The following is a 13,477-nucleotide window of genomic DNA, read 5'->3' as shown; positions in this document are numbered from 1 at the left end:
CTCACTAGTTCAACACAATGACTTACTAGTTGACGTGTACGTGCAACTAGTTTACTAGTGGTGTGTCAAAAAATGCACTAGTCAACATGTATGACTTTATGGCAAGCCATTTGAGTATTTATTCCACATCCTTGATATCAGACGGCAGCTGTCTACACTAGTTGGCTCTTTGATTCCACTTGTTAGAGATATGGTCAAACTAGTTTGGCATTCTGCTTTACTAGTTCAATAAAACATTATACTAGTCACTCTTTTTCAGCAACTAGTGGCACTTTTGTCTGACTAGTTACCACATATGCCTTACTAGTGACGCCAGGAGCAGCATTAGTAGCTCCAAAGTCCCAACTTGTAAGCTTGTTGATGAACTGGTGGCCGCCGTCTGATATCAAGGATATGGAATAAATACTCAAATGGCTTGCCATATGTGACCATACTGTATATCTAACAAGTGAAATCAAAGAGCCAACTAGTGTAGGCAGCTGCCGTCTAATATCAAGGATATGGAATACATACTCAAATGGCTTGCCATAACTGTTTATAAGTACTACTTGTAGCCAACTGGCGAGGCAAGACTGGGCACTACAGTGTGGGACGAAGTCTTCCTCAAACCCAGGTCATCAGTCTCTAGGTTGGAGGTCTGCTGGGCTCGATGGATCTCTAATGTCCTCATCCACTGAAAACACAAGGTTGTAGCCTCGGCACCATCTGAGTTTGGCTCCGGTTGCCTCAAACCCTGGAAAGAGAAAGACATTTTGCAGGCGGCAATTCACATAACAGAGAGTTAGAGCTGTATCGTATCAATCTGAGAAAACTTCATAATTAATGCTTGTTTTTTAGATAACATTTTTACAGTGATGCAGGCTGACTCTGCCGCGTGGACCCCTCGCAGGACAGTTTGGAGTAGATTCTGAGTGTTCTTCACCAGGATCTCATCAGATGATTTGCAGCCAGGTGTTACAGCATTGACACTATGAATAAAAAACGTCCAGTTATTATTGTTTTCTAGCTTAGTTCTTCTCACCATGTGTCATACACTATACCAACCTGGAGATGATGTTGAGCTGGTTGGTGATGGTTAGAATCTGCTCAACTACGAGGGAAAGTTCAACTGTGCACTGTTTATCCTGGCAGTGGTTGGCAATAACTCTGAGGAACTGAGTTACTGACTGGCTGTTTGAGATCAAATCTTTGGCTGCAGTGACAAATGCCTCTTTATTCTGTAAAAGAAAGAATGATTGTAGTAGGGTGCCTACAAATATCCATAGATCCATGCAGTAAAGGGCCCTCTGGTGGTTATTACCGGTATTGGTCCTTTCTTCTTCAAGTACTGAGTCATATAACATAGGGTGTCAGCCATCTTCCTTGTCACCTGGACAATTCGGTTGTCCTTGGGATCCCAGCTGTCACTTTCTTGCTTAAGAAAAAGCGACGTGTGTGTCAACGAGGGAGTCTCTTTGTATGCGCCAAACCAGACACCTTCCTATAGAGAAAAACATGGAGGTGAGTTATTGAGACATAAAGGAATCACCAATTTTTAAAACAGTGTTAATATTGATATACATACATATTTTTCCACATTTCCAGGTCTGAATTTGGCCACAGCTTCCATGTTCCTATTGGGTTCTGCAGTATTAACACTTTCTGTGTGGCTTTTCTGCCAGGATGTCATTGTCGTGTCAGAGCGAAATTCCACCTCTTTGTCTTTAGATGGCACTGTAGCCAAGACTTCTCTGACATCCTCATATGTTTTGCCCTGTAGACCCATCATGATTTGCTCTTTTGCCTCTTGGTGAATCCCATCCTGCTTCCTGACCTCCTCCACCACATAGTGAGCTTTGGCTGACCAACACTTTATCTGCACATCCAGACTGAGTGTGTCACAAATGTAGTGAGTCTCCACCATGAGCCTCGCCCTGCTGATTATATCTGAGATCTGAAAAGACAGGTGGTCGTTGATAGACCTCAGGTTAGAACGGGCACGTGGGTCACAGACGTAGTGTAAGCAGTCATCGACTCTTTTTATCGCAGGTTTTACATTTTCCAAAAGTGTTTCCGCTGCGCTGTCAAACGTTTGCTCTGCTTCTTCTGTGTTGTTCTCCCGAAACCGTTGAGCAAAATCATAAGCAATGCCGACAATCTTTTGAATTGCTGTGTCATAATCCTTATTTTCTTTGCTTAGATGAACAAAAAGCACTCTAATTTTAATCAAAAGATATCTCTGAAAAAATTCAGATTTTGCAAGTTGCATTACACTTGGCATTATGTCAAGCTCTTCGGCAGCTTTGAGAAATGCTTCAGTCAGGGATTTTAGTTCATCCTGGTAATCTGTTAACTGTTTCGATTTGTAAGCACTTTTACAATTCAGGCTGGTTAGCCGCGCTGCCTCTTGGATTCGTAGTGAGTTCTCTGACAACACTGAGAGCTTTTTCTGAGGGCTCAACTGGTGCACTGCGGTCGATGTTCCCATAATCTTATCAAGAGAATTTAGCAAAATCTGAATGGATAGGCCCCAGAGGATACAAAGTGCCTCTAGTTGATCTACCTGTCCTTTCAATGAGGTGGAAAACTCTACCAGATATTTTGTGTTGTTGTGGGCTTTGTTCAGCTTGTTGTGTAAAACGCTCAATGTTTCTTGACCATCGCTTTGTGAGGGTAAATCAGATGATGTCAAAAGCTGGACCACATCAGCACATAAAGTCATCACTTCATTCAGTTGCTGCGAAACACTGCCTGCCATTGTTGGCCGATATCCTTGCAGCTCAGTGTAAATAGCTTGATACCAGGCTCCAGCAACTGGCAGTAAAACCTTTCGGGTGTTGTTAATAAGGTCAGTAAACTGCGTGCTATGTTTGTAGAGGCTCTCCATGCTCATTGCTGAACTCATTGCCGTTTCTTGAGCCGTTTGGACGAGCAGCGGAGTTAGTGACACCACCTCTGCTCTAAAACTGTCCAACGTCTTACAATCAACCGCATCAACAATGGCCATGGCCTCCTTTGTGGCTTGGGCGTAGCAGTTTGATAGCTCGAGAACACCAGTGCAGGCACGGTTGAGTTCTGTCACATCCTTCCCTTTAGTCACACTCACAACTTCATACAAGAGGGGTAAAAGGTCAAATTCAAGAGGCTTGTGGATTAGTTTGGGCTCGACGGAGGCAGCTGGCATCTGTAAATCATCAATGTCATATTTACGAGCCAGTTCTGCTTCTATGGTTTCCTCATCTGAGTGCTCCTCCTCATGTACGATGTGGGAATCCCTCTCTGTAGCCTCAAACACAGGGGAGCCTTTTATCATATGATCCAGGTGAAGTTCACAGGTGTCTTTGACTGATACACATGACCGTGAGACTTCTGGTTGACGTGCCCCCTCACGCAATGGGCTAAGGAGATGTGGATGTTGTTGGCCGTCCAGTCCCTTTCTGAGCACTTTTAAATGTTGAATAGCCATAGAAACATTATCTGAGAAAGTAGAATATACCTCTACGTTTAGACTGGAACCTAAAAGCATGTCTCTGACTGATTCTGCCACTTTGGTTCGAGATGACTGAACCTGTTTGAGCAGCACTAGGAGGCCATTTCTGTAGATTGGGTCATTACTTCTGTCCAAGTGCCTCCTCACTGAGTGAACTGCCAGCTTCAAGTGACAAATAAGGTTTGCTGCATGTTCATTAAACAGTTTATAGCTTTGCTCTCTGTACGCTGTGACACATCCATGTTGATCACTGACCACCTCATCGATAGCAACGCTGGTGAACTCTCTCACATCCATTACATCACTGAGAGCATCCTGAAGCTGACTAGTCTCCTCCTCCCATTTCTGGCACACTTCATGAAGCTTTTGAACAGTTTGCATCGAATTATCTGCCAGCTCAAGCGACAGAGATGCGATCTGAGCCCTGAGTCTTGTAAGGCTTACTCGCGAGTTCTCAACGTTCTCCAAACTCTTCGCATCAACAGCCACAGCTGAGATGAAATCTGCCACTTGGATTATTCTATCAGTGGAAGATATCAAATCCTCAACTAGCGGCTGAATAAAGGTTAGATCCATATCTGTAGAAGAATGCGAAACCAGGATCCGTCTCGTCACACTTAAAACTTCCTCCACTATAGAAGATGCTGTCAGAAATGTGTCCGAGACTTGATAATGAACAGTAGTCATCAAAGATTTGTCAAGCGTTTGTATTTGTTGCGCCAAAAAAGTGCAGGGCTTTTCAACGCTCTGCTCTGAATCATCCTCTGAGGACTTTAAAATCATTTTGATGTCTGACCAGGACTGCAGGATGTGACGACAATGAGCGACCACTTTTTGTTGAAACTCCCTACGAGAAGAGTTTGCCACCAACATACAGTGAAACACAATATCCCTCACCAGGCTGTCAAAGTTGGAGCCTTGGATTGATGAGGTGGTAGAACTAGTAAGTAGTTTCAAAAGACTGTTCCTCCTCTCTGTGTAATACCCGCAAGGACCCAGTGATGTACTGTGGCATTCACTTCTCAGGGTTTTAATAATGTCATTCACTGTGCCCCGCACCTTGTCCAGGATGTACCTCTTGGCAGCCTGCGCCTCCTCACTTGTTGGATGTTTGATGGTGGTACACATGGCCGTGTGCAGCATGGAGACGCACCGCCTCAGGGTCTCTAAGGAATCTAGAAGCTGTTTGGTTTGTCTTGGGTCCTGTAAGGCATTTGCTCTCTCCATTGTCAGACTATGGAGAAGAAGCAGAGCCTCAGAAAACACCTGGAAATATTTGAGTAGAGACTTGATGTCTATGGAGGAGCCGAGATCAGAGAGGCACTCCAAAACCTGATCAGAAGCAGCTACCACTCTCCTGATATTTGCATCATCGTCCACTAACAGAACCTAGGAGCACAGTGGCAGAAAAAGGAACGTGTTACTGCTTTACTAGCTACTGTAAGTTAGAGGCCTCAAACTGTGATGAAATGGGGCGTGTTGACTTTGGTGATCTTGTAACCTTTCCTCATTACAAACCTACATTTGTATGCACATACATCACAAATGAAAACTAGTTGTGGTGCAGAGGTACATAATGTCACTTATGTATACATATACATATTGCTGTACGAGTGCCTAATATTCTGAGAAAAGCAATATTGGGTTAAGGCCAGATAGTCTTGCAATCCATACCTGATGATTTGATAATGATAGTGAAAAAACATGATACGTAAGTGTGCTAAAATAGTTTTCTCCGATCTAAAGAGCCTTTTCAAAAACCATAAGGAATACAAATGAAAGGGTCTCAAACACCATGTGATGTTATACCCGAGCATAACGTATTGTAAAATGAAAGTGATTATGACAGTCTCAACTTTTGTGTCCGTTTAATAAATGTACATGCAGTAGCTGATGTATACCTTTATAAAGTATAGACAATGAAATAAAGATAAGATATCAATCAGTAGCCTACAATAAAAACAGTATCTGTCTTCACAAATTAACAAAAAAGTTAATTCTAACAACATTGGAAGCTGAGGTGAAGGATCATGAATCAGAAGTTCAGATTGTTCAGGTGTTTAAATAGCTGGTGATTTTGCCTTTTATTGTGTCAAGAAGTATTCCCTTTTAAGGATACATCTGGTAAAGTATTCATCAGATGCAGCTGTGGAAGGTGAATCTATTGTAAAGTTTCTATGCTTTTAATCAGTCAGAGTCTGCAGCCATTCCTTCCTCCCTAACTCTGCACCACACACAACAACCAGCATGGACGTTGTAATATGTTATATTGAATTTATATTTAGTAACATACTTGGAGCCCCCTTCTAAACAAAGACAAACAAATAATACTTTACTTTGACTACTCCCAGGAAGACATTCTGTGTTGCCGTGATGAGTTCCTCTCTGTGCTCAGTCAGACTGGGCTGGATGTTGAGTTTCTGGGCCGCCAGCAGCACGTGTTGTCCAGACACAGTGACAGACTCAAACAGGGACGACATCTCCATGTGCAAAACCTCATCCTCTGTGTCACGGATTACCCTGAAAGAAAGGAGCCTGGTGTTAATTTGATAATACATTACACGTGTCCTTTTAACCCCATTACACACCAAACTGTACCCACCTGGAGGCCTCTGCTGCCATGTTTTCAGTCGCTTTAGCCACGGCCTGGGCTGCACCCTCCAGCTGGGTGAAGTGCTCAGGGTCCTCTGCACCGTCACACAGCAGCACCAAATGGCACAAATGACTTGCGATTGGGGCGACCACCCTCTCCACTGCGGCAGTCCTGATCAATCCATGCTCAAATAAAGAGGACATAGTGAACACGGTGATTCTCCGGGGTCAAAAGAAAGTTAGCATTTGTTGATGTGTCCCTGCTGTATTCAGTGTGGTAGCCATATATTAATAATTCAGTGAGCTCCACAGAGGAGCTTGTGCTTGGTATCCGTGTTTCATAGCAACCGGGATCACATGAACAAACACAAGCTGCCTCGTTCCTGACAGATTGTTGTAGAATGCAGTTATTTTTGGACTATTTGATTACTTGTTTTGTCGATTGGATTTAGCAAAAGTGGGACATTTAAAAAAGAAAATTATAATCCTGAAACCTTTAAATAATACTGAAATCTTCCAACAACAGGACTTTCGTTAAATATTGGATATTATTTTAAGAGATCAGCAGGGGCTGCAAATGAATTGGACCTTGGGCTTTGAGTATATATATATATATGGCCATAATTACACTATTAATTGTATTTAATTAGTAGATATAGAAAATATTGAATTGCTCAAGTATTTGAAAGTTGCCTACTGCTGAATTCACCCTAAGTAAACTGTGAAAATTGCCTGCGGAAATGTCTAATTTACCACTTTCATCCAAACAAAAAGGGAGTAAATCTCTAAACAGCTGGAAATAGAGAATATATGGCATCTTTTCTCGATAAATGAAAAATCATCAAAATGAACTTTGTTTTATTTTCCGTTAAAGGAACAACTCTTTCAGGCTTTACATACAAGCAATGAAAAGTAAGAACCCTTTCAATAAAATGCTGTTTTTGCACAAAATAACTTGATGTTCAAGAAAACATTACTGCATAACGTACCTCCAACAGAGTTTTATTTTAACTTTAAATACTTACTTGTTTTTTTGTCTGGAGCATTTCAGCCAGCAGAGAGCACCACACACCATCACAAAACAAGTGAACCAACACACACCCACTCTTTCTTGACTCACGTTGACAAAAACAGCACACAGAGCCATTAACTTTCACTCTAACATTTATCAACAGATAAATATACAGCTCCAACATGAATTTAAACATCAAACATACAGCACACTATAATGGAAATGATATTCAGTGACAGTAGTATACTCAGAACAAAAACCCCAAATAACGGTGTGATTACCGGTGACAACAATCAAATAAACAAAATATAACCCTCACAGTTCAAATATAACAGAAATGGTCAAGTCTCAGTTTCTAGCATCGCTTTAACAGATGCAGAGCGAAGACGTGAATGTGTACAATATATGCCTTCATGCCAGTGGAATTAAATGTTAAAATAAAGTGTGTAAGAGATTCATACAGACAACAGAGAGCCGAGCAATCATAGTGAGCCATGATTAAAGTGACTTAGCACCGACGTGTGAAACATATTAAAATATAGTTTTTGTTCTTTGGCATTGGACGTTTAAATCTGCCATGGCAAAATATCTGTCAAAACCAAGCTTTAAAAAGACTCTGGAGAACATTTGGGGTAACAATGTGAGCACTGAGGAACTTTTAGAGTGGCAGATTTTTAGGGAGCTGACATTCCTACATGTTGACTTAAAACAAGCTTTTCCCATGAGCCCAAAAGAGCGCATTTATGTGTAGTGATTGAGTGCAGCACATTCCCACCTATTTTTAGGGAATTACTCATGCCATGGGCCCTTTTGAATGACTGTAGGTGGACCCCCATCGCAGACTTTCATCTGGCCGTGGAGAATAATGGATCTTGTATTTCACGCTAAAACCCAATGCCTAATAACATAATAGTAAAATTGAATATGGTCTGCTTAGGCGAAGTCTAGAGAGGCTTTGGAAATGTACCATGATCAGGTATGTGTCATGACGCAAAGTGAATCATCTTACGGTATTCAATCTTCACTTGAACCTGGAGACTTTTGGGGGGCTCTGCTGCATACCTGAGTGATAGTTTCTTGCAAAGGCGGATTTAGAGAAAATACTCTAATGGAAATTGCACTTTCTAAGCATGTGTTCATTCAAGGCATTGCAGAGTTTCAAATTTAAACCTGACAAAAATATGTTGTTATCATCTTTAAGCAAAAGCCACATCATAGCTAATGGAATGCTTATGGAAAGTCAAAAAGCTGGTGTAAGTCACAACCACTTCATTTCAGGCGTGGATAATACAGGCAAATACAGTCTAAATAAAGAAGAGAGTGCGGTTGATTTGCACATCCTGAACCAGATCCTAATGACCTCAGCGCCTCTGAGACAACACTGACAACACTAGCGGATGACATGAGGAGGACACGTTGTTTTAATCATGGCGTGTGTGGGTCTGAAGCACAGAATTAGTTCCGGCTGATTATCTGTGTGAGGGAGAGGCAGTCAGATGTGTAGAACAGATATTTATACGGCGGAAATAGTACAGAAGAGATACAATCTTTCACTCCCAGGCAGAACTACATATACGAACAACTCTATCATATACTGTACAGGACATATCTTTGGCATAAAAGTAAAGCTATGCAGCCAAGGCATTCATTCTTATCAAACATCAGTGCTTTAAGGAAAACATACTGTAGATAAGTATGTTTATAATGGCCTTCAAAACCCCATCTCTTCTAGAAGCCCAGTTTTTTATTTTACAATATGGCTTAAAGTGTATGTATAAAAATAAATGTGCTATGTAACACAGCCCTGAGGGTTTTGTTGTCCACCAGTATTTATGCCGTCTCCACATCCCCATACGGATGTGGGTCTCCATCAACAGCTCCACTCTCGCTGGCTGGGAGTTACCTCCTATGAGATTAGCTGAATTCCACAGCAAGTGTCCTCTGGCAAGCCACACCTCAGAAGCCTGTTTCCTAGACCCCCACCCACAAAAAAAGATCAAGTCTCCAAAAAATAAGGAGAATATTCTTCTCTTCCACATATGGAAGACTGAAGGGCCTGGTGCCACTGGGGCGGCTGGGCTGCGAGACCACGTGCTATTGGATCCTTCCAGACCCAATCCCTAATCTCATTGGCTCCTGTGGGACCCCCACTGCAAGTCTCAGTGGTTCTTTTCCATCCAGTCCCAGCTTTCATCACTGTCCTTTCTGTTTTTTTCTGCCTCGATGATTTCTCTGTAGCGCCGACGGAAGAATCCCATCTGTCAGAGAAGGAGAGGAGCAACAGTCGGAGTGGTCAGTAACTAAGCAATGTGTATCTATGGTCGCATCAGACAGTAATGAAAAACTGTGATTTTGCATATTTGAAATCAGTACAAATCACATATAATTAGATCAACGCTGATCATTTTCCAAAGCTTATTATAACTGTTGATAGTAGATCATTATTTTCTGACGTCATTACAAATTTGCGATGGGTAAAGCCTAGTGTGAGCCCCACCACTAGATGATAATAGCTATCGTGGATCAGCTTAAAGTCTATTATTGGGAAATATGTCACCCATAAAAGGAAGAGTTTAAAATGGATTAACCCATATTTTGGTCTTTTGCAGAGATATGAGGAAAATATGAAGCTACATTCAGCCTCTCGTTAGCCGATTACAACACAAAGAGGCGTTACAGTCGGTAATGTGCACTTTCTCTACTGGGTGCAGTAACTTCTTGGCCTAGAAATATTCCTTTGAGTAACAAGACATTATAAGTCCATAAATCCACAAGATGTTTTGATTTGATGTAATTTGGTGGTGATTTAGAAACAGTGTTGTCATTAAATTCCAAAAATTACTTCAGGGAGCATTAAAAAATGTAAGTATCAGTATTTTGACTGTGCCGCTCAGTGCATAACCTGATTGTATAACTCAGTATGCTGTGAGTAATCCTTGTACAACCAATCTATTGGAACCTTTTTTTTTTAAATGTGGTATTGGTCGGATGATACTGTGAACAGTTGATAAAATGATGGGTCATTTTTTTTCATGCAAATTGAAGAAGGCGCTCTATTGTATTGAGTCTTTTGGAAGTAGTTACATTGTGTCTTTGTGTGGTTATGCAATCGCTGCAAGGGACTATTTGACACAACCTTATGAGATTCAGCTGTAAAACAGCAACCTTTTTCAACAAAATAAAACAAAACAAATTATGGATTTCAACATGTTCTTGTTTGTCTTCTGGATTTGATTTTACATTGCTTTGAAAGCTGCATCATTGCAATAATAACGTCATTTTGAATCACCATGAAGGATTACACATCCTAAAGTTACACATTTAAAAAGAGATTCCCCCTGCAGTGAAACAAATGGCAAGCAATGGATGTTTGGGCGGTAGGAAATCAATGTAGAACATCCTGGCATTGTATGCTTTGAAAAATGGCTGGCAGTTATTTTAAGTTTACACAATTGGAAATTATTTAACCACAGAAAACCACCAGCGTGGATGGAAACAAATCAAACATTTCCCCTCTAGAAATGTGTTGTTTCTGTATGAAAGTAATATTGTAATTTACATTAACCTACCAAGTGTCATATACAGGAGATATGAAAGGATGGAGAGGGCAGTAGATCTCAGTGTGTATCTAAACAAAGACACACTGGGAGGATGCCTCTCTCACTACGACTCCATTAATTTATCAGCGTTTGGCTCCTAAAGCTTATTGATACAGACCTGTACTCTCCTCAGGCATTTCCTGAAAAGAGCAACACAGGACTCTTGTAAGTGGGGTTTATTTTGGCAAGGTCCGACAATCTGTGGATGGGGGGTGGGGGGTTCGAAATGTATCCCCAGACCAACATTCCAAGGTTTCGATGTGGTATTCCCAATGGAAAATGAAGCAGTGAAAAAGAAAAGGAGTTTTGTTCTCTAGACATCAGTGTAATTGCCATTTCCCTTTAAGATTCTTCTCTTATGTCAGTGATGGTATGGTGTGAATTATTATCCTGTCTCTTATTTGTCTTCTTCAGTTAAAACCTCCAAAACAAGCTCTTACCTTCACCACTTCACTTTCCTCAAGCTGTCTCTTTACAACTGGATACTGTGCTTCTGGCTCAAGTTTATGACAACTGCCTTTTGTTTATTTAAAATGTTGCAAGAAAAAGAAGCAGTGTAGTGACTTATGTGTTGGTTACCTTCCAGAGTAGCACAGCTAACAGCAGAAAGATGAGGATTCCCACCAGCAGACTGATGGCGATGATCCAGCCGACTACGTAACCCCTGGGCTCCTGACTGTGGAGAGCCTCAAACACCAGCTGTAACACAACAATTCAGTCGTCCAGTGAGTCATTCGCAAATAAAAAACATACATACGACAGTGATCATGAGGTCATGTGCTGCTAATGATGCAATGCAGTGCAACAGTATCAACCAAGACACATCGTATAACAGTTTGTATTCAAAAGAAAGCATGACTCTTAAGAAAACCATACAGCATTAAACATCGACAATAATGGGCTTTATTTTATATTGAACACATCTAGTCAATAAGTCATACCTGCGAAGAAACACATGTTAGCATGCTAATGTTAGCTTTAGCTCGATGTGCAGCCTAAGAGATCTGCTAGCATGGCTGGCTGTAGAGATTTGGTCTCTGTTTCTTTGCCTTTAAGTGTCTAACAAGACTTTGCCTTTTTAACTGGTTTGAATGACATCACTAATGAGTAAACTTGACCATCATGGTTTCACGTAGCACTGCTCTATGTGTAAAATGCCAACAAGTGCTTATCGTATTAGGTCAGTGCATCTCAAAAATATATCATCCGCAATCAGGGGAGGCTTGGCAACTCTTATAAATAGCCTGAGCTACTTAGGCTGTTTCCTAGGACATTACTGAAAACTGACATGCTGGATAATCTGTCACTGACATCAAACTCAGTTCACTTAACCAATGCAGAGTGTAAAACTGTAGAGAAGTAGCAACAGCTAACAAATACACAATTGTTTTATATCACTTCCTAGCACATTTTTAAATTATTAGATTGTTACATTTGTGCTTGATGCTTCCATACATGAGTCTTTTCAATCACAATTGCATTGACTGCTTAAACGGATTAGCACTGAACCAACAGTGGTCAGATTTGAGTGAATTATTGCATTACTGTGCACCACAGCTACTTCAGTGTCATCATTCAGGCCTTAAATGGAAAACAACATATTCACTAGGATCATGGAATAGATGGGTTTGTTTACTAATGATGCTAAACAAAGGAAACAAATACGTAATCTCCCAAATGTCAGATAATCTTGTTTTAATACAATCATTTGTGGGCCAATTTCACATATGGCTTGAGGAATGGACTGCTTCAACGTGCAGTGCCGCATGGGCTTTGAACACCAATGGGGCATGAGACGCCAACTGTGAGCCAAGACATAACCAAGAGAACAAGCGGAGATTGATCTCTCTGTTGAATAGTTTCCCACATTAACACCTCCCCCTTACTCCCAGCTCTGGAATCTAACTGTTGTTGTGCATGCCAGGGCGCTTGCGTGTACAGAATAGTTGAAAGCTCTACTGGTCTACGATCTCTCCCAGTTTAACTTGCGCAATCAATTAATTCGAGGAATGTGTAATTGAAAGTTCATTTAACGGCAATGCTAAATTTGTAACTTGCGTAGCCACAACAGAATCTTATTGGTGTATGTTGGTTATTTACACATCACAGAGGCTAACCTTTTGAGGAATGCCATTCGGCGGACCTCCAGTCAGCTCGTTTTGAGAGATACAACCAGCGGCCAGAAATCAAACTGGGCAGTGTGTACTCTTACCACCCTGAGGGAAAAGGTGGCTGTGTTTAACAGTAACAGTAGCTAGAATGAGCACACTTAATATGTGATGAAAGAGAGGAATGGTATGAACATATTCATAGCGGGTCAGAATTTTCCGAGCCCCTCTGAAGATGGGGGTCAGCGGGGCTGCAGCCTCGGTCAGCACCCTCATCACTCGAGAGATCCCACTGCGAGCATGCTGGGTGCTCAATGTAATCATCACATCTGATCTGGTGGGCCTTTCAATCACTCAGCAAACAACAGTGGGGGGAGGGTCTGTCCTTGAGCACAGCTGAGGACCCCGAAAAAAATGCCGATAGAAGTGCCACCGTACAGCTCCATACCCACAATCCCCAGCTGTTCCCTGGGGTCACATCAGCGGCAAGGATTGTTTGACTACAGCACAATGGAGTGCGCAGCTAAAGATACAAGTATTTATGCGTATTGATAGAACCGTGATGTAGTGAGTACCCTGTCCTTCAACCTGAATTCAAGACGCACGTATTATTCTAATTGGATTTAACCTTTATTTAAACAGATAAGCTCATTGAGACACAGGGTTTATTTCTTAAGATAGACCTGGTTATATCATC

At 41.5% G+C, this 13,477-nt stretch overlaps 2 protein-coding genes across 2 annotated transcripts in view; both read right to left on the bottom strand.

The window, feature by feature from the left end:
• Positions 1-478: 478 nt before the first annotated feature.
• Positions 479-6,323, bottom strand: LOC104967820 (uncharacterized). Its single transcript, XM_010797352.1, has 8 exons — positions 6,072-6,323; positions 5,806-5,989; positions 4,529-4,858; positions 1,565-1,933; positions 1,301-1,480; positions 1,045-1,217; positions 851-968; positions 479-733 (listed from the first exon to the last, which is right to left on the bottom strand). The coding sequence occupies exons 1-8, from the start codon at positions 6,263-6,265 to the stop codon at positions 545-547; spliced, it is 1,737 nt and encodes a 578-aa protein (XP_010795654.1). The 5' UTR covers positions 6,266-6,323; the 3' UTR covers positions 479-544.
• A 629-nt stretch (positions 6,324-6,952) lies between these two features.
• Positions 6,953-13,477, bottom strand: part of itga9 (integrin, alpha 9) — a 45,225-nt gene continuing 38,700 nt past the window's right edge. The window contains exons 27-28 of the mRNA XM_010797351.1: positions 11,252-11,371; positions 6,953-9,331 (exon numbers count right to left, since the gene is read on the bottom strand). Of these exons, the coding sequence (XP_010795653.1) occupies positions 9,233-9,331; positions 11,252-11,371 (219 nt within the window). The 3' untranslated portion in view covers positions 6,953-9,232. The remainder of the gene's footprint in view (positions 9,332-11,251; positions 11,372-13,477) is intronic.

Source organism: Notothenia coriiceps, unplaced genomic scaffold, assembly GCF_000735185.1.
Source record: "Notothenia coriiceps isolate Sejong01 unplaced genomic scaffold, NC01 NC01_scaffold00037829, whole genome shotgun sequence".
NCBI lineage: Eukaryota > Metazoa > Chordata > Actinopteri > Perciformes > Nototheniidae > Notothenia > Notothenia coriiceps.
Note: the sequence above shows the minus strand (reverse complement) of the source record. Positions and strands in the feature narration are given on the sequence as shown.